This window comes from Anser cygnoides, chromosome 12 (genome assembly GCF_040182565.1).
Source record: "Anser cygnoides isolate HZ-2024a breed goose chromosome 12, Taihu_goose_T2T_genome, whole genome shotgun sequence".
Taxonomy (NCBI): domain Eukaryota; kingdom Metazoa; phylum Chordata; class Aves; order Anseriformes; family Anatidae; genus Anser; species Anser cygnoides.
In genome coordinates this window covers 6,675,964-6,702,306 of record NC_089884.1, presented here as the reverse complement: position 1 = coordinate 6,702,306, position 26,343 = coordinate 6,675,964, and the positions used below count along the sequence as shown (strand labels likewise).

Sequence of the window (26,343 nt, the reverse complement as noted above, 5' to 3'; positions counted from 1 at the left end):
AAGCAGACAGTCAGTGTATGTGGGAGAGGTTTAGAGATCACCCAAGAGGTGATGAAAAGTTATGGAATACATTTTGGGTCACTAATTAAAACTTGTTTATAAGGTTTCATACTATTTTTTAAAATGCTTTTTCTTTCTTAAGGTATAGAGCTTACAAGCTTTTAATCACAAAAATTGTAGTTTGATTGTTCATAAGATAATATTAAAATCAAAGATTTTAATAAATTTTAATAAATCAAAGATAATTTGCTTTAGAGTTGGGATGATAGAAGAAAAAAACAAAGCATTAAAAATTGGAAATTGCCATATTTCTTTGGTTCTATTCTATAACAAAAATCATACTCTGAGTAGCATGTTTTTGAAAAAAAAATACATAGTTGGTGGTCATGTAATTTGAAGTAGTTGGTAATTAAATATTTTAACACTTTTATTATTGCCAGCTAAAATTTCTGTAAGCTAAGAAGCATAAAAAGTTTAGGGAGGAAGGGAATTTACACCACAGTTCAAGAAGGTGACTTGGCAAGATAGAGCTGACTCCTTTGCATATCTGAGTATTGTGTTTCAAGAGTCTATGAAATATGTAATATTTTTCAGCAAACTGCCTTTTTGCAAAGGTTTCTTTGTCTCCTTCCACGTGAAGTTGCTGTATTAGAGTGGGACCTTTTTAATAAATGATGACTCTAGCAGACCCTAGATCTGTATTTGAGACTGACGTTTCCCTTTCTTCCACCTGCAGTAAATTGCCAGTATAATTATTTCAGGGGAAACTACAGAGATTCTTTTTTGTTTGTTTGTTTTAATATCTGAATATTACTGGTATTTCTTTTCCCATTGTTCTTTTTCTTGAGTCTGAGGAGGGTCACATACATAGAATATTTTGGGTGAGAGCAGCTTTGTTTTTTCAGTCTGTCTCACTGTTTCACTGGGTGAAGCCAAGGAGGAAGCCTGTTTTTTCTGTTGGTCCTTCTCAAGAACTAATCATAACCTTTTTATTTGAACCATTGCCCTTGTTACCTAGGATGAAGCTCACAGACTGCCAAACTTTGAAATAAGCTAGTTTTGTAGACGAGGCTAATATGAAGATTAGAGCAAGAAAACCCATCCTTTCTAACTTGAAGATATGATATGGCAAATCTTCACAGATGTGCCATGACTTCTGCTACTCTGGACGTGTACAGAGGCTAACTGTCGCATTGCCCTTCCCCAGCCTGGGATTTTTTGTGTGCAAACTAACACAATTTTAACTTATTTGCTAGCTTTTCCAGCCAACCCCTACAATCTTCTTTCAGTAATTCCTGAGAGTCCGTTTCACTGGCACACGAGGCTGTAGAGTCAAGGATTATATTCTAGCTATAATTTATGATTAACTAGATTTATGGCTGAGATCCCAAAACAGCCTCAGTAGTGTGGCCTGAGGAATTGAAGACAAAATGGAGACTATCATTCTGAATTGTTTGCTTCTCTGGATTTCAGAAAAAGTCTCAGTTATTAGTTGTGTTTTTTTTCTTCTTTTTTTCTTTCAAATATATGATTTGCAGTTGTGAAACAATCGATTCAATTTCACACCAAAGAATTTAGCACTAAAACACACATTAAAATCCTCAGCCCTTGTATTATTAAACTATCTGGTGTAAATGCTATTGCCACCTAAAGCTGATGCAGTGAATAATGCGTATTAGACATCATGCCCCCCTGTTACTACACCCCACCACCACCAAAAGGGGTGTGGGGGGACTCAAGTAGGGTTCATTTTCACCCATGGTATTAATCCTTATTCATTTTAAAAACCTGCTAACGGAAATATTTCCATTCAGCTCATTAATCAATTGTGATTTTCATTCCCTTGTTTTGTAAAGGCTGTTGCAATAAATACTTTTTTTCACAAAGCGAAAATCTAAGAGATGGATGCAGCAAGCGTAATTAATAGCACCCAGTTACAGAAGATCAGCAAGTTTGTGAGATTCACATGCTGCTTTACCATATGGCTGCCCAGTAGGCGAAAAATTTGATTAATGTTTTGAAGTAGTTTTTTTTCAGCAAATATTACAGCCCCAGATGAGGAATTTTACTTTCGAGTATTGTTAGACTTAACTAAGATAACAGATCTTTTGATTTAAAGCTAAATAATATTTTGATCTCCTGAAACTCTACATGCAAAAGAAATAGTCTTGCTGTATAAAGAATGGACTCCATAACTTACTTATTATTCAGCCAAAAATGGTTAAAATTTTGTTTCATCTTAGCTTTTTATAAGTTGATTGGTTTAAGAAAGCAGTTAAAAGTGCATGAGTTTTTGTAAAAAGCATTTCACCTATCAAAAATAAATTATAACAAAATTGAGTCATTCTTTGTAACTTGCCATGCTGTTTTCCTTTCTACTTATGTAAAAAAAAAAAAATCAAAGTTGAGCAGTTTGCTCGTAAACAATAAGAAGATACTATGTGGTCACTTCAGTAAAACATTACTTTAAATAACATTATGTTAGCAAAACCGTACGATGTATTTGCTTTGCTTTGTGATAATAGTAGTTAGTACTTAATCTATTGATTCCCTCCCCCTTGCCCCCCACCATACATGCCATGTTTACCTGAAATGAAAAATATTTACAGAAATGCATCTGAAGAGTATCACAATTTAGGATTGAGTGCTCTCATGCACAGCTAACACACAGCAGGAACTTTTGCTTTTCTCTCAAATTCTCAGTTTAATACAAGGCGCATCAGCAGCTGGTGAAGAACAGATTCAGGGTGCTGAGCCGAAATGAAGTGGAGAGCAGCTTTGAATGGAAGTCTTGCTGAGCTTCCAGAATGCTGAAGATAAAGCATTACCTAACACTACTTTGCCACTTTGGTTTCTTCTAATTGCTTCAGGTAATGCTGAGGTTCAGAGTCTGGTGGGATGATGCTAGGGCTGAAAAATGAGAATTTCTGCATTAAAAGTCATATATATATATTTTTTTTTTCAGGGATACTATCTTAGAAATCAGTAATAGACTGTAAGGGTATAATAATATGGAAAATAATTCTGATTCAAATGTCTGTACATATCCCCAAATCAGAGATCCTGGCACAAAGTACTGAAATATATTGCTAATATATTGCTTCATGGGAGGGAGTGGGACCTCAAACCTAATCATAAAATAAAGCTGAATAAAAGTAAAACCTTCAGTTGTTTCAAACCAAAATTTTCACCACTGACAATTCTAGGCAGTGCATGACAATAGGTGGTGTCCACTTGCATTAGTTTCTGCTGCTAAACATCGTAGGTAGGAAACCAGCTGTGAAGTTTTTTTTTATTATTATTATTATTATTATTAAAAACTTAAAATAGAGCATTTCTGAGGTAGTGAAATTACAGGTTTTACTTTGGGAGAACACAAATGTCACAACAACTTGTGCTTTAGATTAACAGATAGCTAATGGATGACAAAGCAATGTGACCAAATCCATACCCTTAACACAGAAGGACGGATTGAACTGTTTTATTCGTCTGAGATAGGGCAGTTAATTAAACTGATACAAGCTCCCCAGGCTTGTGCTGTCTGGAGACCGGCATTAGATATTTTTTTAACATTACCGGATTTCTTATGAATTGTATTAAGTATGAACACTTTTATTAGAGTATTTTCCATGTATTATCTTTTTTCTTGTCCATATAAGTCGCTCTTGTCAGTGATTTATTTCTAATTAGAACACATTTTATGCTATAAGCCTATGTAATATGCACCAGTGTTTCCCTTAACCTGTGACTAAGCTACATACTGATGTTAAGATACTGTGTTATATGCTCATAAAAATGTAGAGAAATTGATATTTTAGTATTTAATTTTCTTTTCTCCTAGTTTTGGTTCAGTTATTCAGAGAAAAAGTATTTTCTGTGGTTTAATAGTGGGACTGAATTTTTAATTGATATTGTCTGCAGAAGAGGGTTGCTTGAAGCTGCTTGAACTGTGTGATTAAATTACAGCATCGGATGCAATTAGTACTTAATCTGAAAGGGTGGGGGGTTTCGGGGAGTGTTATTGTAAGTGTTTCATGTTGCTTGGCTTTTTAATTCCTTAAATAAAGGAAAGTGTTGACTTGGTACTATGACAGACATTCCCTGTTAATGCTCACATTTTTAACTGTTTCAGAGTTGCTGTTCTGCTTTAAATCTGTCAGGAAGGTCTGTAAGGGATTGTCTATATGAAGAGACTGTAGAGTGGTCACTCTAAAAAGCTCCTTAGTGTAGTACTTTGAATTTTAAATCACACACATAATTCAAAGGTAATGTAACTTTCAGTGTTGAACTTAAGTCCATTCAGTTAAATGGAGAAAAATGAGTGACATAAGGAATGAGTTATTGATTTGTTGTAGGAAAATGACTTCTGTAATATAGGAAGTATGGTAAAAGGAACAGCTTAATTATTTAGGGGGCACCGTTGAAAAAAGTGCTTTTGCAGCATTGCAAATTGTCTAAATAGGAGTTGTACAACAAGGATTTTTTGTAATTCTTTCTTAAAGAAAAATTGTAGTGGTTTATTTTTTTTACTCATATGATGGAGCTCATATGGTTGTTAAATATTTTTGTATTTGTGCAGCTGAAGCAGAAAAGCAGGCAACAAAAAATGTGCTTAATGATGAAGGCACAGCAGCTTTTAACTGTTTTGCAGCTATTTGCATTATGTGTGTATTGAGGACTGAGGGCTGGACAAGGAAGAAACAAAGTTATTCTGAAGCTCTTGTTTTTAGTAGGTGACACGAACTTTTAAAATATGAATTTATCAGATAAATACTTATGGCAGTTTATATTTGTTCTAATAAATTTTTAAATATGGTATTTGATGATTTATAAAATATCAGATAATATATATTTGCTTTGGCTTTTTCCATATGGTCGGTCTTTTGATTTAGTAGTATTCTTTGCTGAAGGACTACAGTATCATGTTATTTTGACTGCAGCTCACAATTTTTGGCAGCATCTCAGATAAACAGAATATTTGTGGTTAATTGGTTGAACATGTTCAACAATTATAATTATATTAAAACCGTAATGTGTTTGAACATTTGCCCACTGCAGGCTGCTAATATGCGCTAACTTACATTTCTGTCTTTATGACTGGAGCTAGCTTGTAGCTGGTTTTATTGAAAAAATCTGTGCTAAGTTTGAAAGTGTATGTATTCCAGGGTACCTAATAGCACCAGTCCGCTTTAGAGTTTGACATGGTGCCCTATAGATAGGCCTGTGTTTTTAGGGATGTAGAATTTGGTCTTAAAATTTCTTTTATTCCTGAAATGAGATATGTATATGCAGTATTCCTGAAAAGAAATAGGAGTCAGTACTATTTTTATTAAGTAAATTTTCAAGGATTCTATTTTGTCTTTCTGTCAAAGACTTTCAAATGAAATTAGGAATTGGAAACTTCTACACTTTCAATGTTTTGTTAAGTCCCAAGCCTGTGATTTATATTTGCTACTGCACTTTAAGGCAATGACAGCAGGCTGAGTACGCAGTTATTATAAAAGAAGTATATATACACATATATAAAATAATACAAAAGATCAAATTCTGAGAATGCTAATGGAATTAGGTGTGCAGGCTGGATTTGCAGTGGAATTTGAGTGCATAATTCCCTTTTTGTGTTTGTTTGTTTGTGACTTCTGCTTGGAAGTTTAAAACAATCTAATATTTCTCTAGAATTAGAAGCTGCTATTATTGTAGGGTAGGTAAATAGTGCTGGTTTTGACTTAAAAGCTTTGGCACTTGCTTACCTGAAGAGCCACCATTGCTTTGTCTGGATGATACCCTGCAGCTCTAAAAAAATAGAGGCAATTATGCTTGCAGCCCCTTGTTTTAATTGAGTGAAGCCTAATGACTTCTCTTCTATAATGCTCCATGGACTCAAAGCTGTGCATGACAGACTCCCCAGGGACCTGCAGCATAGCCTTTCCCAAACACATGTTTTTGGGGAAAGTAACTGAATGGAGGGGTCAGCCAGAGGCTGAAGCTGGCACAGCAGGAAGCGAGAAGCAGCACCAGCTCTGTCCCCAGTGATGCAATCAGCCTGCTTTCTGTTCTCTTTGGATATTTCGTCCCTTGTGCAGGCTGGCGTTGAGCTCCAACCTTTGTGTTCTCTCTTGATTCCCTCCCTCATTAGGTTTCTCGTCCTCAGTAGTTCTCTTCCTCTTTCTGTATCATACTATGAAAAGGTTTCTCTGTTTACATGATCACATGCTAAATGTTTTCTTATCTTTTGCATGTCTTTTTAAATTTAAATTCAAAGGTATTTAGGGTGTGTGCTTCTTGCTTGTGTTTCTAGCCTCAGAGAGCCTGCAGCTTGTCCCTGGAAAACCAAATTATTTTACTGCAGTAATTTCATCCTTCTGTTCCTGTCTTTCCATATCTCAAAAACGAATCTGATTTTCCTCATGGCCCTGGTAAAATGCCTTGAAATATATTTTAAAAAATAATAACATTTAAAAAGTAAATAAAAAGGAACAAAAGTGGTACAAACTTCTTTAACTGCAGTATAGCATATTGAATAAACGGTGGTTTACTCTCAGGTTTCTGTAGGTTAACCAAGGACTTCTCAAATCTGGGTTTCTCCTCCCCACTCCCTGTATGTCAGCAAGATGTGCTCTTGCTGGGCAGGAGAAATCCAAGCCCCTTGGGCCAACTGGGAGCTGCGCCCCTGGGTAGCCCACGTATCCCACCTAAACAGCACCAACCACAGCAAGGCACCCGAAGTAACAAAACGCAATGGAAACATGCAAGAAAAAGAACTAAGAGGTAATAAAATAATGTGAATAAAAAATAATTAAAATAAGTGAATAGTAAGTGGTTTTGAAGGGAAAGCTGGTGATGAGCAGTGACAGAGGTCACCATATCCCACCAGCTGTCTCTTTCCCAGCTACCCAGAACCGTTTCTTTACTGGTAGGATCAGTTTGGGAAGATGGACTTAAGTGCTTGGGAGCTAGAGTCTTTTGGGAAAATTGGCCTGACAGTCTGCAGGGAAGACAGCCTTGTAACTGCTCCACTTTTCCCAAGCCAGACCTGAAACAGGCAGCTAGAGAGGATGCTCACGGGAACGGGGAATGTTGGGTCAAACAGCAATGTTTAATCGTTTGGGCACTGCTCCTGCAACAGGGTGGCAAAATGTGTCTGATCATGGAACTCTGATGGAATGAAAGCTTTGCAAACATTTCCCTTGACCCAATTAGTCTGTATTTCTTGTAAGAGTTAATTCCTCATAATGTTGGAAATAATGACTAATGGCTATCTCAGAATGTGGCTAAATTAAAATCACGCAGGATTACCTGTTCAAGTAGAATCTCTATTGCGTAAGTTTATACTGGTAATTATCTTTGGTTTATTTATTTATTTTTAGGACTGCTGATATAAAAATGTAACTTTCTCTTATTATTTTAATATTCGCTTTTCTTCCTGCATGGATCATTTATTTGTGAACTGGTTATTTCAGTAAGGGCTCAAAGGTAATTTCATGGTTTATAGAATTTATATCTGAGTGTTTAATGAGGAAAACATATTGTTTTCTAACACATGAAATAGAGAATCTTTCATTATATTTTTATTTTCCTTCTCTAATATTACATGTATATCAAGTTCAAAGCCTTGAATACACCTAAGTATAAAATTACTCCTTTTCTACACATGGGAAATATGAATATTTGCGACTCAAAAATCAACATGTGCAGACTTAGGAGGTGATTTTATTTTTAGTGAATCGAAATGATATACGTTAACTACTCTTTTGTTTCTGAATTGTGCTATAGTATATGTTTGGAAATACAGTAACAATATATTGCTTTTCTGTGATGTAGATTAGGAATTAATGGATTCAAATGAATTTAAGAGCCTTGGGTATAATTCATACAGGATACAAATTCCTTAGCAGACCTTTCACGAACATTATCAGATTCAATAAAGTTTGTGTGGTCAAACATTAATATATTTGATCAACTTCCCATTTTTGCTCTTCGTTAAACTCCAGAATCTCTTCGGAAGATTTTCTTCTTAATTATATAGATAAACTTGATTACTTGGTGTGGTAAAAATTAGCAAAGACAAGACAATGATTTCTTTTTGTTACATTAGTTTGTGGAATTGTCCCATTCCAAGTGTGACTTCTGTTGTGGCAGATCATGTAGTAATGAAGGCTGCTAAATATCAAATTTCCTTTGAGCCCTTTCTAGGTATATTTTCTGAGAGCTTTCACTTTATCTACTGCACAGTTATCAATGCCTTTTCACTCCAAATCAGAGTCATTATCTGCTATCTAGATTGTGTTTGTTGTGTGGCTCATGCCTTCGATTTACAATTGTGTAAACTGGTGGATGCTTTCAGCATCGGTTTGATCTTTTGATGGATCAACAGTTTTTCTGGGCTGCCTCTTTAAGTACTTAAAAATACATCTGACTCTGATATTTTGGCAATTTTACATCCTGTGTTAGTTAATCCTGTGCACAAAATCTATCATCAGTTTTCAGAAAGTGTCTTACGCTTAGAAGGCTTTTGAGCACTTGTGGCTGATTTGACACGATGAAAGTAACCTTTAAAATAGCTTCTAAGTTTCATGATACAGCAGGAACTAATTCCACTTCCTTGGAGTGAAGGTTTGAAAGAATGTGGCTCTTAAGTCCAAAAAAACAACCACCAACCCAAACCAAAAACAGAAAATGTGCCCAACATTTTGAGCCTTCTCACAGGGAAGATTACATTCAGATTTTTATACTGGAGTGGAGTAAGTATTGTAGTAAAGGACTGCTCAGTAGTAATGCCCTTGTGCTGCTGATTTATGAAAAGTTCATGTGAGTATCTGAAGTTGTATGAAGAGAGTGCTGCACATGCTGGAGTTGGTGTCTCTCTGTCCTCTGTTCGTCATTTGCCGTGTCATCCTTCAAGTATTACTGTATTGGAGATAAGTAAAAACCTCTGTAATGTGCTTGTTCTACATTGCCAAGGGAATCAGGCCAGGAATGGGCACACAGGCTATGTGAAGTTATTCAGTGTCCGTTAAGTAGGCTTATGGATGTGTGACTTGGAGTAGGCTATCTACTTTTGCCAAGAGTATTTTTCTGAAGAAGTTCAGCCTGGTTTACAGGGCTTAAAACTTCCCCAGATGTCATGGGATTGACAGGTGGTAGCTCTCCACTCTGTGCCCAAGTTACAGAAAAAAAAATACGCTCTTGTAATGCTGTTCTTTTTGCTTCTTTAACCCATAATCACTCTGAATGACAAACCCTCTACAAACACAAACATCTTAGGTTTCCTTGGTGGCAGTTACATTGTGGTACCGTGAACATGGGAGAAGCCAATACTTAGAGGTGAGGATCCTAGAAGATGTGCTGTTGAACCTTATTCTCACCACGGTTGTTTTGCTCTTGCAAGGGAGGAGGGACTCTGTGGGTTTTCTAGCCATCCCAGAAGCCCAGCGATCAGAATGTGTTCCCGTTTCTTGTTGCCAGATGTGATTGATCCCCAAAGAAGAAAGGACTAGATGTACAATGCTCATTTTGGGGAACTCCAGAAAGCTTTGTGCTTTATTGGAGATGTACACTTCTCAGAGGGCTTCTTGTTTGATTGATTGTTTGGTTTGTTTTTTGTATGTTTTTGCATTATGTTTTTTGTTGTTGTTGTTTTAGGATGGCAGCCTCTTGCTTATGTAGCTTTCATGATGATTTAGTGCTCATAAGACATCACTGAATATCAAGGAAGCCTTAATAAATCTGAATTGGTCTCTGTGTGAATGGAAATGAAGATGTGTTTTTATTTCATGTTGGGATGATAGAATGAATTATGTCAGAAAGCTGTCTCCTAGAAGAAGTGGGAATTCTTGAAAAATAGAAAGAATACAATAGCCAGAAAAGAAAACTAAGATAAGCAGCAAGAGCAGAAAGGTTGCTTCACTGGTCAGGAGCTAAGGGCACCCCCAGGGCGCAGGCCCTCAGCACCTCCTTCTCAGGCGCTGATCACGAGCTCCTCCGGCAGTCCCAGAGGAGGCACGGGCATGGCTCGGATCCTGGATCCCACCGCTGTGTCCAGGCAGGAGCAGAGGAGATGGGGAAAAAGACAGGACTAGAGACGTGGCTATGAGAGAGGTCCAAGGTACATGTGGAAGACAGCTACACCTAAGATATAGTAAAGGCTGCAGAGCCAAACTCAGGAGCTTGGATGGAGCCTCTTGGCCACAGAGAATAGGCCGAGTAGGTGGAGGTTGCAGAGGAGGATGTGCACTCAGGGATATGTCACCGATGATCTAGGATCAGAAATAGACGTTTCCAATAAAAAGTAAATTTGAGATTTCTGGCTTCGTAATGAGCATAAATTCCGATGTCCTAACTTGCCTTTAATAGAGTATCATTCTGATTTCATAACAATACTACTTTTCTGTCTGTACCCTCAGTTGTAGCACTTTGACATGTATCACCATGTTTTTATGTGAAAATCATTTCTTTTTATTGTAACTTTTAAATTTTATTTTTTTCATTAAATCCATTTTATTGACTTAAGAAAAAAAATGTATTTTAGCTATATCGGTGTAAATCCAGAGGAAGTGAATTTATGCTGTTTTTATACCAGTAAGCATAATCTGGCACGCTCTTGGAAAAAAAAAAAAAAGAAATTGTATAGTCAGCAGTCAGAGCTTCTTGTTAGAAAGTTCTTGATCTGTAAGAGTGTTATTGATAAAGGAGCTAAAAACCTCAGGATTGATTTATTTATTATCAGCTCAATACAATTTGTCTGAACACTGAACTTACTTTTTTGTTCTTCCACATGATAAAGGTATTTGCCCATGCTGTAAAATATAAGCTGAGTTAAGCTTGTGTAGAGGCTGAGTTTGGGACTGGACACCAGGATTTCCAGAATTTTGACTCTTGTTTCTGTCACTAGATGAGGTTAGGTCTCGTTGGTGTAGACTGATGAATGCCATTAACAGTTTATTTAAGTCACTAGGCATTTAACATCTTATGAGATAAGACATTGTACTGTTTACATCTCTTGATTCTGAAATGGTAAAGTGAGGGTCCAGTCCCCAAGTCCTCCTTGCAGGCTGTGTAGCTGTGACAAGTATCCAACTCCAGGCATGCAAATTAGGAATTAATGTGGGCTGAAAGTTCAGATTATTTCAGGCTTTTTTTTTTTCTCCCTTCGTGATGATTTGTATAATTACTGGAATTACTTTTTTTTTTTCTATACTTCATTTGTCATTTTATGAAATGGTGATAAACTGATTTCAGTGAATGTTTTGACGATGTGTTTGTGAGGCAGCTAAATACGTTTTTATTGGAAAGGCTAAGGAAGTACAAGTGGCATTCCTATTTTTCCATTATTTGTGCTATTAGAGTGAAAAATGTGGTTTGATGTCTTTTTTTGGTGACTTTTCTAAGATCATTGATTATAAATTTTGTTGTAACTCTATTGGTTCGTGCTTTCAGCTGGAAAACTGTTGCATGACAAATCTCTTTTGATCTAAATATGTTAGTACTTGGTTTTTATACAGTCCCCGGCCTTTAAGTTAGAAAGTTAGTTCTTGTTCTGGTGAAAGAGCAGTCTTCCCTGTAATTCCTTTTGCAATGACTGGTCACACAGTTTGAGTGCTTTAACCACTGCACAACCATGATGTAGAGAAAAACCCAGAAAAAAGAGCGGCTCCTTTGCACACAGTTAAATATCTACTTAAGTAAATCTCAAAGCTCATGTACTTAAGCGGACTTGAAAGGAAGGGAACACCAATAAATATTTTTCTTACTGTGCTTGAAAACAGTTGGTGCATAGTCTGTAGATTTCTCTAGTATTGCCATGTTTTTGTACTGTATCTATACAAAAGTTCCTAGCACTTTTAGAGTAAGAAGAAAAATCTGTTTATGTGCTGTGTGTTTATATGTGACAGCTTTGTTTGTTCTTCATACTATGTAGTGTTTTTCTTTTCTTTCTTGCATTATTTCCTGCCTGTGCCTCAGAAGGAATAAGAATACCAGTGGGGCTGAAGTGGGGCTGCATGCTTATGACCACAGATGACTAGTTTGAAGGCTTATCAGCTATAACATTTAACAATGCAAGGCCTTCTTTTATTCCCCAGCAGGTTTTTTTTTTTGTTTGTTTGTTTGTTTGTTTTTAACCAATGCTTTAAAAATCGAGTTGTATTTTATTTATTTAAATTATATGGTCCACTTTTTGCGTGGAGCAGCATTTGCTTAGTTTATAACTTAAATGACCTAGTTTGAATTTTCTTTCAACTCTATAAATTGCCTTATTATTTTTCTGCTGGTATAAAGGTTTGCTACTAGTCCTTCTGAAAAATTAGGTTTTAATCTTTTTCTTCCTTCTAGCCAAATAAACATACAGAGCAGTGAGAACGCAGGAATTGGGGCTGGATTTATGGCTTCTTAGAGGCAGGTTTTATTCCTCCAAGTGCTGCCACTTTAGCTTTTGATAAAGTTGCATCATTCATCTCTGCCATGACTTTGCTAACTTCAAAATGGCTAATCTGCATAGATTGCTGTTGTTCAGGTGTTTTGCCTAGATTTCTTTAAATGTTGAAATATTTTGCAGCAGTTAACTAGATAAATTAGAAACATTTTGTAAATACATTAGGTGTATCTCATGCCGTATTCACAATGATAACTGAGTAGTGAAAAGTGGGTTTGACTTTAATCCATTTTTTTCTAGGTATCTTTGAATGGGTGAAGTTCCTGTGTCCACTATTTATTTTCACACTTCTGCATGCTTGGATCTGGATTTTCATTTTTAAGTTAAAGCTAGCTGACCCTAGTCCTTTTCATTGCTTATGTTGTGGCCCGAATACACAGTTCAGGTGTTGGAGAGGAAGTTTGCACATTTGCGGGCTACTGGTCTCAAAAGCAGGAAACCAATTTTATATTCTTTAGATGATAGATAGTGAATCGATAAAGCATCAACCGAAGGTTACGCTTGATGTCTCTAGTGAGAAGACAATAAATCACGTTATGTGCATACAGGTGTATTGACACAATTTCTCTGGGCCACCTATGCAAAACTGAGGGTGATTGAAACTAAACCATTAGAATACAAGTCTGATAATGGCTGGTATAAAGCCATTTGAGAGTTAGTATTAAAAAATCTAAGAAGAGTATTTGAGTCAAACTGAAAATTCATCATGTCCTGTGCCCCATCTCAAACAATGGTCAATAGTGCATGGTTAAAGAGGGGTAGTAAATAACAGAATATGTACAGAATGATTTTTCCCTTGGTATCCACTTCTGGTCTTCTGCAATTAGCAGTCTAGGTTCTTTCAGGGGTAGGGGATGTACCTGCTTAAATAATTCAATATGCCTGGTGGACTCATGAATTTGTTAGTTCTCATTTTCCACCTGTTTGTATTTTTGCATTCCCAAATGAGTCTCGCACACATATATTGGGGGAAAAGTGTTGGACATGTGTTGAAATGGGTGGGTAAAGAAAATAGTCCATTTGTTCTATGTCTCTTTCAAAGTACTTTTTGAGAATGGAAAACCTGAACAGTGTCAGTCTTGTGTCTTGATTTGCTCATGGTGAGAACGTGTAGATCTGCCAGCCCAAGGCATTTGTATTACCATCTGCTGGCTTGAAAGAAAGAACATCTGAGAATGAAGATGGGATTATTGATACAGCAGGTCTATCAGGTTTTTTTTTCCCTTGAGATTTTCATATCTCAACACCAAGCAAACAGTGTGGATAAACAAGTTGAATTCAATCAAGATGAAAGATCTTTGCTATATAAAAAAACATAACACATGTAAGTGAAGAATGTTTTATAAAGCTGCCCTGCATTGCTGAGAATTGTTTCCATGTTTTAATATTGGCCATTCTTTTTCATAACTGGACTTGACACAGCCTAGTATATTGCAGTTATTGGATTACAGATTGAAAACCCAGTTTTACTTTTAATATATGTAAAAATATACAGAGGATGGGGATTGGGTCAGAAAACCACTTTCAACCCTGTTTAGATAATGGAGCATAACAGGTTACATTTTCTTAACCGCAAGATAGCCTTGGCATAGAGTTTGTTCTCATGCTGAGAACTAGGCAGAAGCCAGTTACACAGATGAATCTGGAAAGCACACATGCAAGGGGAGACATTCCTCGCCTCTCCCGCTGCCCCTCTAAAAGACTGATTGTACCTTCACAGCTGGAATTTGTGCCAGGACATGTTCTAAAGGCAAAAGCGTATGTTCGAGTGCTATGCTCACAGGCAGTTTTGCATTGAGTTTTGCATTTTGAGTTGAACTCAAATGAAAGTGAACACTTCTTTTCTTCCTAAATGAGCATAATGGTATTTTGTGGCTTTATGGGGGATTCTTTACTTGCACTTTAAATATCAAACTGTGGTATTTTGTTACAATTCTGTTATTTTCTGCAAAATCTTTCTCCTTTTTACTGCACCACACTAGAAGACCTTTTTTTATATAGTCATATTCATTTATGTGTTATATCTACAACTCTTTTCATACAAGCCACTTCAGACTTTGTCTAGATATTCAACTTGAGTTCTGGTTATGAAAAACATACCTCACACCTCTGAAGAGAACACTGATGAAATATACTTGAATCTGTAAATTTGCTGTCTGGGTAGCTTCATCTAGCCTAGCTCTGTGCTTTTATCTAATATTTTTTATACTTTATACATGATTTTTTTATACTAAATCAGTAGGGTTCAAGAATGTTTTTGGCCACATGTATGGGTTCTGGAAATAATTTAAACTTCTAATGTTGTGTTCCTATCTTACCGTCTTAGAATATCTCTTGCGTTGCTTATTGTTGTTTCACTGGCTGGCTAGAGAGATTTTGTGGTGAATGAAGAGCAAGTTTTTTCACATACTATCACAGAATCTGTGAAGATATCTTTTGCTTCTGCTGTTGACCTCTGTAGATGATATTAAGTTGTGTGTTTGTTGATGGGTCGTTTCAGAGCAGTAATTCTACTGGGGGGGACGTTTACCCCAGCTGCCTGGTTACCTGCTCTTCACTTTGGCTCTTTTCACAGGCACTCTTGTGATCTCCATGAACTCCTGATGTGGACCACAGCTGCCAGTTTTAGCAGCAGTTGTTTGTGAAAAGAGTAAAGGCTACACATAAGTTAGAGTTTGTATGTTATAAGTTGTATACAAGTTATAATAACTTACATAAATAACTAATAAAAGCTATGTATAAATAAGATCCTTGCTATCACTTTATATTTAACTTATATTCTGTAGTCATTCAGGGACTGTTCTCTGAGTGTAAAGTATTTCCTATAGAGATTTGTCATTGAAAATTTTATGATATTAGGATTTGTAGTTAGAAGAACAAAACTAAATTACAATTTTTCAAATATTGGATATGCATCTTAGTCTTTCTGACCTGGCCTTGCGTGACGCCTCTTGACTTCCTGTCCTGCTGTCATTTTCTTTCATATTGGTCTAGCACTTAGTCTCACTGGAATCAATAAGGTTACTCACATACAAGTGTTGAATAAATAATTAATTAAGGTGATATTACACTTGGTGCATCTTAGCAAAGGTAGTCCAGATAACTTTTTTTTAAACTTCTGTTCGTTGCTTTTGCTGATTGCCACTCACTTGAATCTACTGACTAGCCTGATTGATTTGAACTGTGATATTCCTAAAGTGATTGATACTGCTCGATGTATCAACAATTGGGAGAAATGGGTGTCCTGCAAATATAGAGTGCAAACCAAACTGCTTTCTAATATTTCTGTCCAAAATTTTTGACATGCTCAGTTTTAAAAATGGTAATCTAGACTGGCAAAGCATACTTGGAACTCAGTCATCAAACCTGATTACCATGCTCATCAAAACCTAAATGAAATACTTAAATAGCTTGGTGCTATAGGAAAGCTGGATAGAAAATGACAGATAAAGTGGTATCTATTGACAGGAATAGTCCCAGTGAAGGTAGCCTGAGTGCTTGACTGAGTTTTGTGTATTTGTGCTCATAGATAGAATTGCAGTAAAAACAGAAACATTTCTTGACAGCAGTCGTGTATTCTGACATTGGGAAATTGAAATAGGCAGTTCTAAGTTTTCTACGCATCTCCTCTACACAAAGGTTTTTATTATAGCTGCTAGTATGTTACTATAGTTAAACTGTAGTGAACTTTCTATAATGGGAATGCAGTTACACTGAAGACAGATGTACGGTTTCTGTAGAAGTAGTAAAATGAGATATCCAAGGCAAATAGACACCTGATGACTGTGCCCATTGACTCTACCTACATTATTAAACTTCTTTTTCTAATTGCATTCCTAAGTGGTACAATTTGTTCCAATAAAATAGTGTGTAAATCCAGTTTTGTTCAATGTTTTCCACAGATACACCAACTTGCTGTTTCAGTTTATAAAATCCTTTGTATTGTTTTGGTTCAGTGGAAAGAGAAATGAGGTAATTAAGAAGGAGTTTGCCCACTGTTTTCTCTGTAGTGCATAGCTACAGTCAATGCTGCCAATCTCCTTGCATACACAGAATTACCAAAAAAAAAAAAAAAGCTAAAGAAAAAAGGTTCAAATATTGTTACACCAATGTACACTTTTTATTACAGAAAATACACCGATGCTTTAGAAGTTATAACATGCATTTTATGTCATCCTATATGTTACTGGTTTATTTTGAGGTAATGTTTCATTATTGCTATACTATGATTAAATATTGAGAGTATTGCTTTTCCAATTGTTCTAGTGCAGTATTTAATGAGTGCAATTAAATGGAAAAATTGCCTTTTTAACAGATGATAGTCTATTAGTGTCTCTGTCTGTTCAGAAAAGAAAAGAAGTGAATTATTAGAATGACAAATGAGTCAAAGTTACCACAGTGATGGAGAGGTGCGATTCCCCTCCACATAATCTTCAATTAGTGATCTTTGTAAGAGGATGTTTTTCAAAAGGGTAATAGAGAAGTAATGAGATCAGAAGGAGGTCAAACCCAGCCTTCTTCATTTGGCAGTTTGATTAATTTATTTCTCCTTCTTGCAGATTGCTGTAAGGGGCTTTTGTCACCCAGTGTTTTTCATGGGACTCTAGTCGAAGTGACTGCTTATATTAGTCTTTTGTGTATCAAAGAATGTTCATCCACTTGGAACAGAAGGGTTCCCAATGGTTCAGATTTGATCTTTAGTACAGGCACCCATGGATGGTTCTGAAAAGGAAATCTTTTGGGAAGAAACAATCCTTGATGCTTCCTTGTGTATTCTTTTGAAGAAGAAAAAGTAAATGACTGGACGTACTATTTGCATGCAGTGCAGCTTATATCTTTTTGAGATGCACTACATTTAAGTCAAAGGAAAGGGAAGCAGAGTGACCGAAGAATATGAAGTTGCAGTGAAGGTGCTTTTTCCTACAGTATCTTCTTAAAAAGTTTGTACTTGACACACGTGGTATTTTATGTACACTTTAGGCATTCTTTCCTGGCATTTTCTTTCTTGCCACCTGTGTAGAAAGTTTTCCTTCAAGGAGTAATGAGCTATTTCAGAATGGTCGTCATTTTTAACCTGAGTGGCTGCAGCTCCATGCAAGCTCCATGCAGCTGAAGTCTACCAGTGCCCTATGCTACATGTAGTTTTACATCCATGTTTAATTTATTCTCTAGTAGTAATTCACCTCTTTTTAAACATTCAAAATAATTTTTCTATGAAACTGAAATGCCAGTAGCATTTTTTCAGCCTTTTCCTCAGTTTTATTTAATGTGCACTGATCAACTTTACTCTGCTAAAAGTTGAATATATTTGATAGCATTTCAATTTGGATATCAAGTCAGTTTTTCTGTGCAAAGTAACATGACAGTAGAGGAGCAGTGGATTTTAATTTAATATGACATTCTCTTGCATGTGTGACAGCAATAGTTTCATGATATCCAAGAGTGAGCTATGCCTATGTTTTCTCAGTTTATGCTGAAGATACTCACGCAACATTTATTTTTGGCTTTGGTGAGGTAACATTGTGAGTTTTCTTACTTTCTCACACATCTTTGCAACAATCATTTAACAGAAATTCAGAATAATCTCTTTAAAATGTTTCAACAATAATAATAATAAAAAAGATACTATGGACCAAATAGGACATAAAATGATTTTATGGTACTGATGATGTAATCTCTTTTTTGCTACAGTGCTATGCAGGCTTCTGCTCAACAAGTTTAATAGACTAGTTCTTCGAATCAGCAGAAGAAAAGAATATTTGGATAGTACGATATAGCGCATGTCCTGAAATATTCACCTAAATTCATCACTGGTACAAGTCCTTTGAGTCATGCCAGCAATGAATGTGGCCCATTTTCTATGCCCCATTAGGTATGACACATACCTCTCTGTGGTTGCTGAACACCATTGCGTTCCAGTCATTTGGATGGATGTCTTTTTAAGAGAGAGCATGGATGGCTGCCTAACACAAGGAATGGCCTTTCCCATGGTCCTGTTTCCAGCTTTGCCACAGAAACATTGTGGGACTTCATCTGGGGATGCAGCCTCTTCAGGCTCTTCATTTTTCCATCCGTTAAATTGGAATCACAGCCTTTACTAAAGAAATGTTTTTGTTAGGCTATTCTAATGTCCGTAAGGGCTTGGTGCAACTGTACATAAGCACTACGGCCTTCTGCATCTCATTGCACGTGAACAGCTGTCGAACTATGAGGGCTTGTGGTAGGTAATGTTAGTGAAACAATTCCTGAAGAGCCCTCCACCCCCCATACACCAGAAACAAAGGAAAAACAGCCTTCCTCTTTTGTTGCTTTCTTGCCCCCTATTTATAAAGTTTTCTTCTTTCTTCTTCAGTAGAGGTTTAGTAGCAGGTGCTAGCAACACAGGAAGTAAAAGAAGAAAATTCTCAGGCAAGTCATGGCACAAATTTAAGTCACAATTCCTGGCTTCAGCTGGGAGATCTCCTTGCCCAGTGGTAGCTGGCAGAAGGTGGGAGGTGTAGAGGGGCTCCAGGACCCACCTGAGGGCAGGTTAGGGCGCAGCAGGGAGTTGGCTGTCCTGCTTTCTGCCACAGCAGGGAAGTACCTTTTCAGGGTTTGTCTAAGCCTTTTGAAAGGAAATTTACACCAAATAGTGAAGCAGACTGAGTTCCTATGAAAGGCAGATAGTTTTGTCTATTGTCTTTTTTTTTTTTTTGTGTGTGTGTGTGTACGAGGCTATGAGGCTCTGCTTGTGTAAGCAATCAGTACTTAGAGGTTCTGTACACTAAAGTAAACATGATACGATATATGGTAGGCTTAGATCTAGGAAGAAACATTAATATCTTCTGTAAGTGTTTGTGTAACCAGGTCTTAGTAAAATTTGCTTTTCTGTGAGCTAAAGTTACGTGAGTGCATAAGTGGACAACTAAGTTTGGCTTCAGTTAAAACCGTTCATTTGCTTTGACCACATCTCTGACAGTCAGATGTCAGAAACTGCTCATCTACCAGAGATGTTTTCATCTGGCCACTATCATATTCTGAGTGGATTATTTTCAATTTATTATCATTCTGATTATTTTCCAATGTGCTGCAAGCTGTATGTGTTAAGAAGAAAAGTGACTCCTGTACAAGAGAAAGCCAAGACTGAGTTACAACATTACTTATGATGTATAGAATGAAATATAAAGTGCATCTGTATTGTGTATATATACAGTGCAGATATTGCAGATAAAGAGGCTAAATACCAAAGGATCTTCTGATTGCAGTGTTTATAATTGCAGTACAGAGAGACAAGAAAATTTTGTGAATTTCTCCTGTTTTTTTTCAGATGCTGTCCCTTTGGGAGGAATTTCTATGTATACATATATATATTTATATATAAACATGTCTCATACTTATCAAACTTCTCTCAGAGAACAGAAAAAGTAAAATTAGATTTTTGTAAGCTGGAGTGATGTTCATGTTCTTATTTTCAATGTATGGTAAAGTAATCTTTCAATTTTAGTTTTTAACAGTATCCTATAATATAAATAATCTAGTCTTTTCTTCTGCAGACTGTTTAATTCAGACAAGTTGAAGTTGCCTCCAAAGATTGGCGTCAAATTGAGGAAACCATTCATGTAGTAAATAAGATAATTTGTTTCCACCCAAAAAGATTAAAATATAGATTTTTTTTTTTTCTTCCTATGATTTAACACATACAGTACCTGTGTCTCTATGATTCTGAATGCATTTTGGAATTAACTGCTTCTACAATAACTGCTTGTTCCTCTTCTGCATTGCATTTTTTACTTGAATTTCCTGAATTTTAATTATTAAAGTCACTAAAGCTCTTTATATATTTTGAAGATATTAATAAGTGTTTATGTAATTTCAAAATGTGATGGGAAACTGATGCTCCTTATGAAAGCAAAGCTATTAAAAAATAAAGTACTATAGTTTGAGCATTATTGCATATAAAAAAAATGGAAAAAATGTGCCATCATTAATTTGAGACTATATATTTCTTTGTGTTTCTCATTTTTGTATCTTTATAAAATCTGTTGTTATCCGGATGTTCAGCTAGTCTTTCAGAATATCAGTCTTTCTGTTCATCAGTCTTTCTGCTTAATTCAAATAACAATTATTTTCTATGAGTTTATGAGAAAAAACTGCATAGTGGAAGCGGAACAAGTGTTGTTAAATGTGAGGGATTTATTTGTTTATTTTTCCTTTTCTTTTGGCCAGAGATGGTCGTTGCAGATACATGTTCTTGGAATACTGTATGGAACCTGATCTGTTAGGATTATGTCTCTTAAGCCTTGCCTACAAAGGGAAGGCAGACCAAGTAGCTGTAAACTGATAGCGTGTGAACTCTTTTGCTGTTACTCCAGTGTAAGGCTGTCTTTTCTCAAAGTTTGGAAGTGTAAACATGTTGGCCTACTGCAACTAAAATAATTCCAGTCTTATGAAGTTGCCAGCTCCAAAAAGCGAGTTTCCCCTGCCACGGCATTTACAAATTTCCCCTTAGATAGATTCAGATGATATTTATCAGCCTCACCCAGGCCTGCTTCTTATTGCACAATCTGTGCATTTTTCACCTGTCAGAGGCATGGTCTGCTTCTCATGTGTAGGTGCCGTGGTGGGATTTGCTCCAGGCATCTGCGCTACTGCTTGTGTGCTCATAGCCTGAGTGTTCTGAGGAATGCTTTAGGAGAAAAAAGTGACTTTCTCTCTGGAGTTGTTATAATGACATACTGGCAAAACCATAAACATATAGGTAAAATATGAATGTGTATAAATGAAAAAAGCAAACCCTTAATATGTGAGTAGTTCTTATCCAGCTTGCAGTAAAAGCTGCTTATCCTCAGTCTTGGTTAATAGCGCCCAACTGCGCAGCTTTAACTACTTATGTTACCTACTTATATGTTTTTATATCCTGTTTTTTTTTATACTCATAGAAGAATTTGGTAGTTTCCATGGGTTTTGTTAGGTGTAATCAGCAAGAAACATTTATTATGCAGACATGAGGCTCTATTATTCTACTAAAGGTGGGGCTCTCCTCCATCCGCTTTGATGGTCAGCGTATAGTCTGTGTAAGTACACTCCAAGTGTAAGTACTTCTTAGTATTAGCATTAGAGAAGTCTGTACTACATACCAGAAATCATTTGTGACTGCCCTAACCATCAAAAAGAAAGACAAAAGAATTTTTTTTCCATATCTTCAAGATAAAATAATGTGTTGGCTAGAATTCCCATATGAGCCTGGCTCCTTCATAATGCAATATTAAGTGTGTAATGGCTTATCTATTTTTGTGCAGAATCCGTTCCAGATAATAACCTCAAATAAATAAACTGTTTGTGTTTAGGCTTTTCTTTTTTTGCTGTTTTTTATATCAGACTAACATTAACTTCTGGGATTGATCAATTCCTAAATATGCAGGTCATTCTGTTCTTATACGATGCAAGAATTTTTATATACACAACCTATTTGTCCAGACTGGCTTCCCCCACATTTTGTTCATAGATATGAATTTCTGAATGCTTTTAGCCTCAAGTACTGAGGCTAAATGCATTTGTGTAATAAAATCTGTGAGCAGAAAATTGTACTGCAGAAGTGAAGAACAGTGAAAAATCTACAGTGAGAAATCACACTCTGTTCAGCTGAAAGTTGAAATATCTTTTCAAAAATTTCCATGTTAAAATATGAAATTATTTTTTAGAATAAATACATACATCAGCTAAGCTTTTTCTGAGACTCATTGAAGACAGAGTGACAATTAGATTAGTCATGGTTTCTCCTTTTTTTTTTTTCATGTATTTTTTATGATTCATGCTCCTTTGGCAAATCCACTTAAATTTTGCAACATAAGTATTTCTGAACATAGTATCTAAAATCATAGCTTTTAGATAGTTAAGTAATGCTAAATTTCCCTAAAGTTTCATGAAACTCTAGATACTCTCATACCTCACTGGATATTACAATGGTAGTTCTGAGTGACAAAACCACTTAGACTCCATGATTGTTCCCATATGTTTTTGAAAGGTAAAACAGAACATTATCATCTTTTTAATAGGAACACTACATGATTCATAGGTGGTAAATATTTCATGCACTTTGCAGTTGCCTTTGTGCAAGAAGGTAAATGGAAAGTAAATCCATGTGTACTTTAGACAGTAAAAAGGCATTACTTTGTTACATCATATAAACATGTAGATTTGATTCTCTCTTTACTCATGCTGTAAAAAGAAAGTTTTAAAGTGTTTAGCCATACCTGAAAATGTAAATGCACTAGCCTAATGTAATGCTGAAGAAAAATTAAGACAAATGATACTGCATCCATGCCACAAACTGCAGCTTGTACAAAATTCACTTTAGTTATTATACTGTGAATACGTGTGCTAAACCTCCTCTGTGTACGCACAATTTATGTTGAATGCAACATGAATCATTTTAATAGACCAAGCAAAAAGTCCCCAAAGTCAATTTTCAAATTATGAACCTTGGAACAGAATATAACAACAATGAACAACAAATAGTTCAGATTTTAGTCTGAACTACAAATGAACCATTAAAGGTACAGTGTACTCATTCAGAAAAACATTTCCTCCTTATCACCACAGTGGTTGAAAAGCATAACAAGAATATTTTTTAAAGGTCAGCTCTAAATTTTCTTTTTTTTTTTTTCTACACCTTATTAAGAGGGACATTCATGAAGCTGATGCCATGAGGATTTTAACATTATTTTGAGGCTTGGATGATTCTGGTTAGATTCTTTCTCTGATCTGCCATGTAACCTTGAGAAATTATTTTGTGAGTTGGCTTTTGTCCTTGCCCTTAGGTGCTTTAAAATTCAGGAATCTGTTCAGTATTACTGCTTAAAGAATGGCTTGGCTGCAGATGGGTCATTTCAGAGCAAAGCCTTTTCACTGAATGAATGCCACTGTCCATTGTTACCAGGACACAGCAAGGAGGTGATAACAGATAAACACGGGTCTTTCAAAGGTTTGTAAGCAAATAAAATTCAACACTAAGGGAAAAAAGAGTATTTGAGTACCATCTAAAACCTGGCCCTAACAGGTCAGGCTGGCTGTCAGTCTAGAAAGAGGTGCCAGTTTCTGCAGCTGACTATACATGGCAGGTTGCCACACATATTAGTAAGTTTTTACGCCCTTTGTGAGTTCAATGGAATTCATATGCTCGTGAAGAAATGCTGCAGAAAGAGCATGGCCTTACTGTTTGGGACAAGTTCTGTTCAAAATATTTCGGTACCTAAATTCTGGGCTACTGCTTCACTAGGCACTTAATTTCAAAATGTAAATCCTCAACATCTTCCCTTAAACTCTGGAGGAACCTAATTTTTTTTTGCAAAGAAACTTCCACGGTAATTTACATGTTTGGTTTTGGCCATCTTTAGAATTGATTTAATCCTAATATTGCTGAATACGTAAGCCTTTCTGAGCTGCTTTGTTTATCTGAGCCTTACTTGGTGAATGCTCTTAGGTATTACGTAGTGGATGGAGATGCTCATGAAATTTTGCCAGGAGATAATGTGGTTGTTTTTAATCATAATGGTTCACAGGAGGTCTCTGTTTGTCTCTTTTTTTCTTGCTTAAGAGTATTTGATTTAGCGCCCTCCATTTTATAGGGGTGAATGTTCTGGGCAGAAGGTGATTGCATGTGAGGGAACCTTCTCCCTATTTCTTTACCTAAGATATCTGAGTAAGGACTGAAGGATTATGTTTGGAATCAGGGAGGTTGAGGGCTTTGGTTTTTGTTTTATGCAAGAAGTATGAAAGTCTACAGCTGTAGTAGCTTATCAAAGGGGGGGTTGGAAAGGAAACCCTATTTCTCGTGTCCATCTTTTCACTTGCCCAAGTGAGATTGTACAAGTACCGGTCGTAGTTTGAGGCTGTACTTTTGGTGAGGGCCAAGGATACAGGCAAAACGCTCTTACTTAACAGCACCCTTAAACATTTAAATGAATTTTGCATGGGCAAGGTAGCTAAAAGGCTCGGTGGAACAGTCTTAACACATGGTGTTCAGAGAGCTGGGCTTGGCATCTGATCAACTGACTACAGCAACTAACATTCCCGGGTTCCCTGGCCTGTCTGGTCTTCTGTCAAATTTAAGGGTGTTTGCCCAGTTTTTAGTTCTATATCATTGCACTTTTCAAACACAGTGAGGTACACTGTCCAAAGGACAGGAGGAGAAATTCTGTAATTAGTTTGTTTCACTAGGCTGAACAGAAGACTCAGCCAGGTGTGGAGGAGATTGGATGGTATTTATGAATGAACGTCATTAATTTGACAAGATGATGAATTAACATTTGTAGCGTTGGAGCCCGACTTTGAGCAGTTTTATGTACTCTGGTCAGTGCGGGGTTCGGCATTTTGTAGCACATTTGAAACAGCGTCAAGTGGCTTGGAAACAAAGATCAGCAAACTGAAACGGAAAAATGATCTGCTAAAAGTGATTCAATTCCCACCTTTGGCTGTCATCCTTCTGCTGCTCATGACAAAATGACATTTCTGGTTGGATTTTAAATCTTAGAAGTATCTACTTATTTACAGCAAGTGATTTAACTTCTTAACTGCAACATTTTTTTTTTTAAAGGAAAGATGAAGTTTTCAATACACTTTGGTTCCTGTCAGTTACAATGGGAGCTGAGCACACTAATAAACCTTTGAAAAGTTTACAGGGGTCAGATATGCTTATCTGCTTATCTTTAAAAATGCACCTAGGTACTTGCTTGAATTTGCTTATGTGCTGGATTGAAATAAGGAAATTAGGAACCAGACTTGTAATTGTACCATGTACTTTTACAGTGCTGGCAGGTACTCGGTGGAACTTTATTTTTAAGTGTATAGGCATCATATTCTTTAGGAAGAAGCCAAGAAAGTTAAAACTTAGCACCTTTAGAAAAAATTCTCATGCAGCTTTTTATGCAGTTTTGAGAAATACCTCAGGTTTTCTGTCTTATATGAGTGATTTTTTTTTTTTGGAGTTGTCCAATGCCATAGCATGAGGTGTTTTAAAACTGAATTGAAACCAAATGCTTGCAAGTGCTAAAAGCCATCTAAATGGTTGGCTTACATTTGCTTATTGCCTCATCTACTTCACTGATGTTTTTCTTTTTTTTTTTTCATTGCTGGATAATTTCACTTATTAAATAATCCATGCATTTAGTTGATTATAGGAATGCCGTTTTTGTCTTTTTCTTAACAAAATTCAATACTTTCAGAGCTTTTTTCCTTTAACTTGTCTCTGTCCTCCTAAACTTGCCTACTTAATCAAAGTCTTATAAATGTAAACCTTCTGTGCCTTATGTTGGCACATCTTTTTCAGAAGGGCCTAAGAGAATTAGTGAGTCATGCCTGGAAGTGCTGTGTTGTACCTCGTTCAATTCACTGTGTTCTTGAACTGATCAAATTTGCTGTCTAAATTAGAGAAGACAGAATAAAGTAAAAGAAAAAAGACTCTCAAAAACTATGCTGAATGGTTCCATGGGAAGGGAGAAAAGGCCTACATTCACATAACTTTGTCAGTCAGATAGTTAGAAATTGGCAATAGTCATGGGCTTTGCAAGCTACAGTACGTGATAATCTGACTCCAAAGTTCACAGCCATTGTGTATCACTGTCAGGTCTGGAAACTATTTTGACAGTACATGATGGTTATGAAACTTTTACCTGAAATAATATAGGGACAACAAGATTTTGTAAACTACTTAGCATAGCCTGCGGAGTACTGCATAGGAACTGCATAGGTTTCCTGTGAAAAAATACTGCTTCTAATGTCACATTGCATTATAAGATCATCGTTATAAAAGTATAAAACTAGCTTCACTGACAATTAACTTTTGTTTTCCAGTGAATTTGTCTTTGTAATTTCACTGAGTCTTTGTAACTGATGTTTTTTAATAATTGCATTATTTTAGATTTAGATTAGATTTT

At 36.2% G+C, this 26,343-nt stretch overlaps 1 protein-coding gene across 8 annotated transcripts in view; it reads left to right on the top strand.

Moving 5' to 3' along the window:
- The window catches only part of WWOX (WW domain containing oxidoreductase), a 509,406-nt gene that overhangs the window by 67,299 nt on the left and 415,764 nt on the right, over positions 1 to 26,343 (top strand). The window contains exon 6 of one of the 8 annotated variants that reach the window (XM_048068882.2): positions 15,006 to 15,032. The exons of the other annotated variants lie outside the window; for them this stretch is intronic. Within the exon in view, the coding sequence (XP_047924839.1) occupies positions 15,006 to 15,017 (12 nt within the window). The 3' untranslated portion in view covers positions 15,018 to 15,032. Of the gene's footprint in view, positions 1 to 15,005; positions 15,033 to 26,343 lie in introns of those variants that run through there. 8 annotated transcript variants of the gene reach the window in all.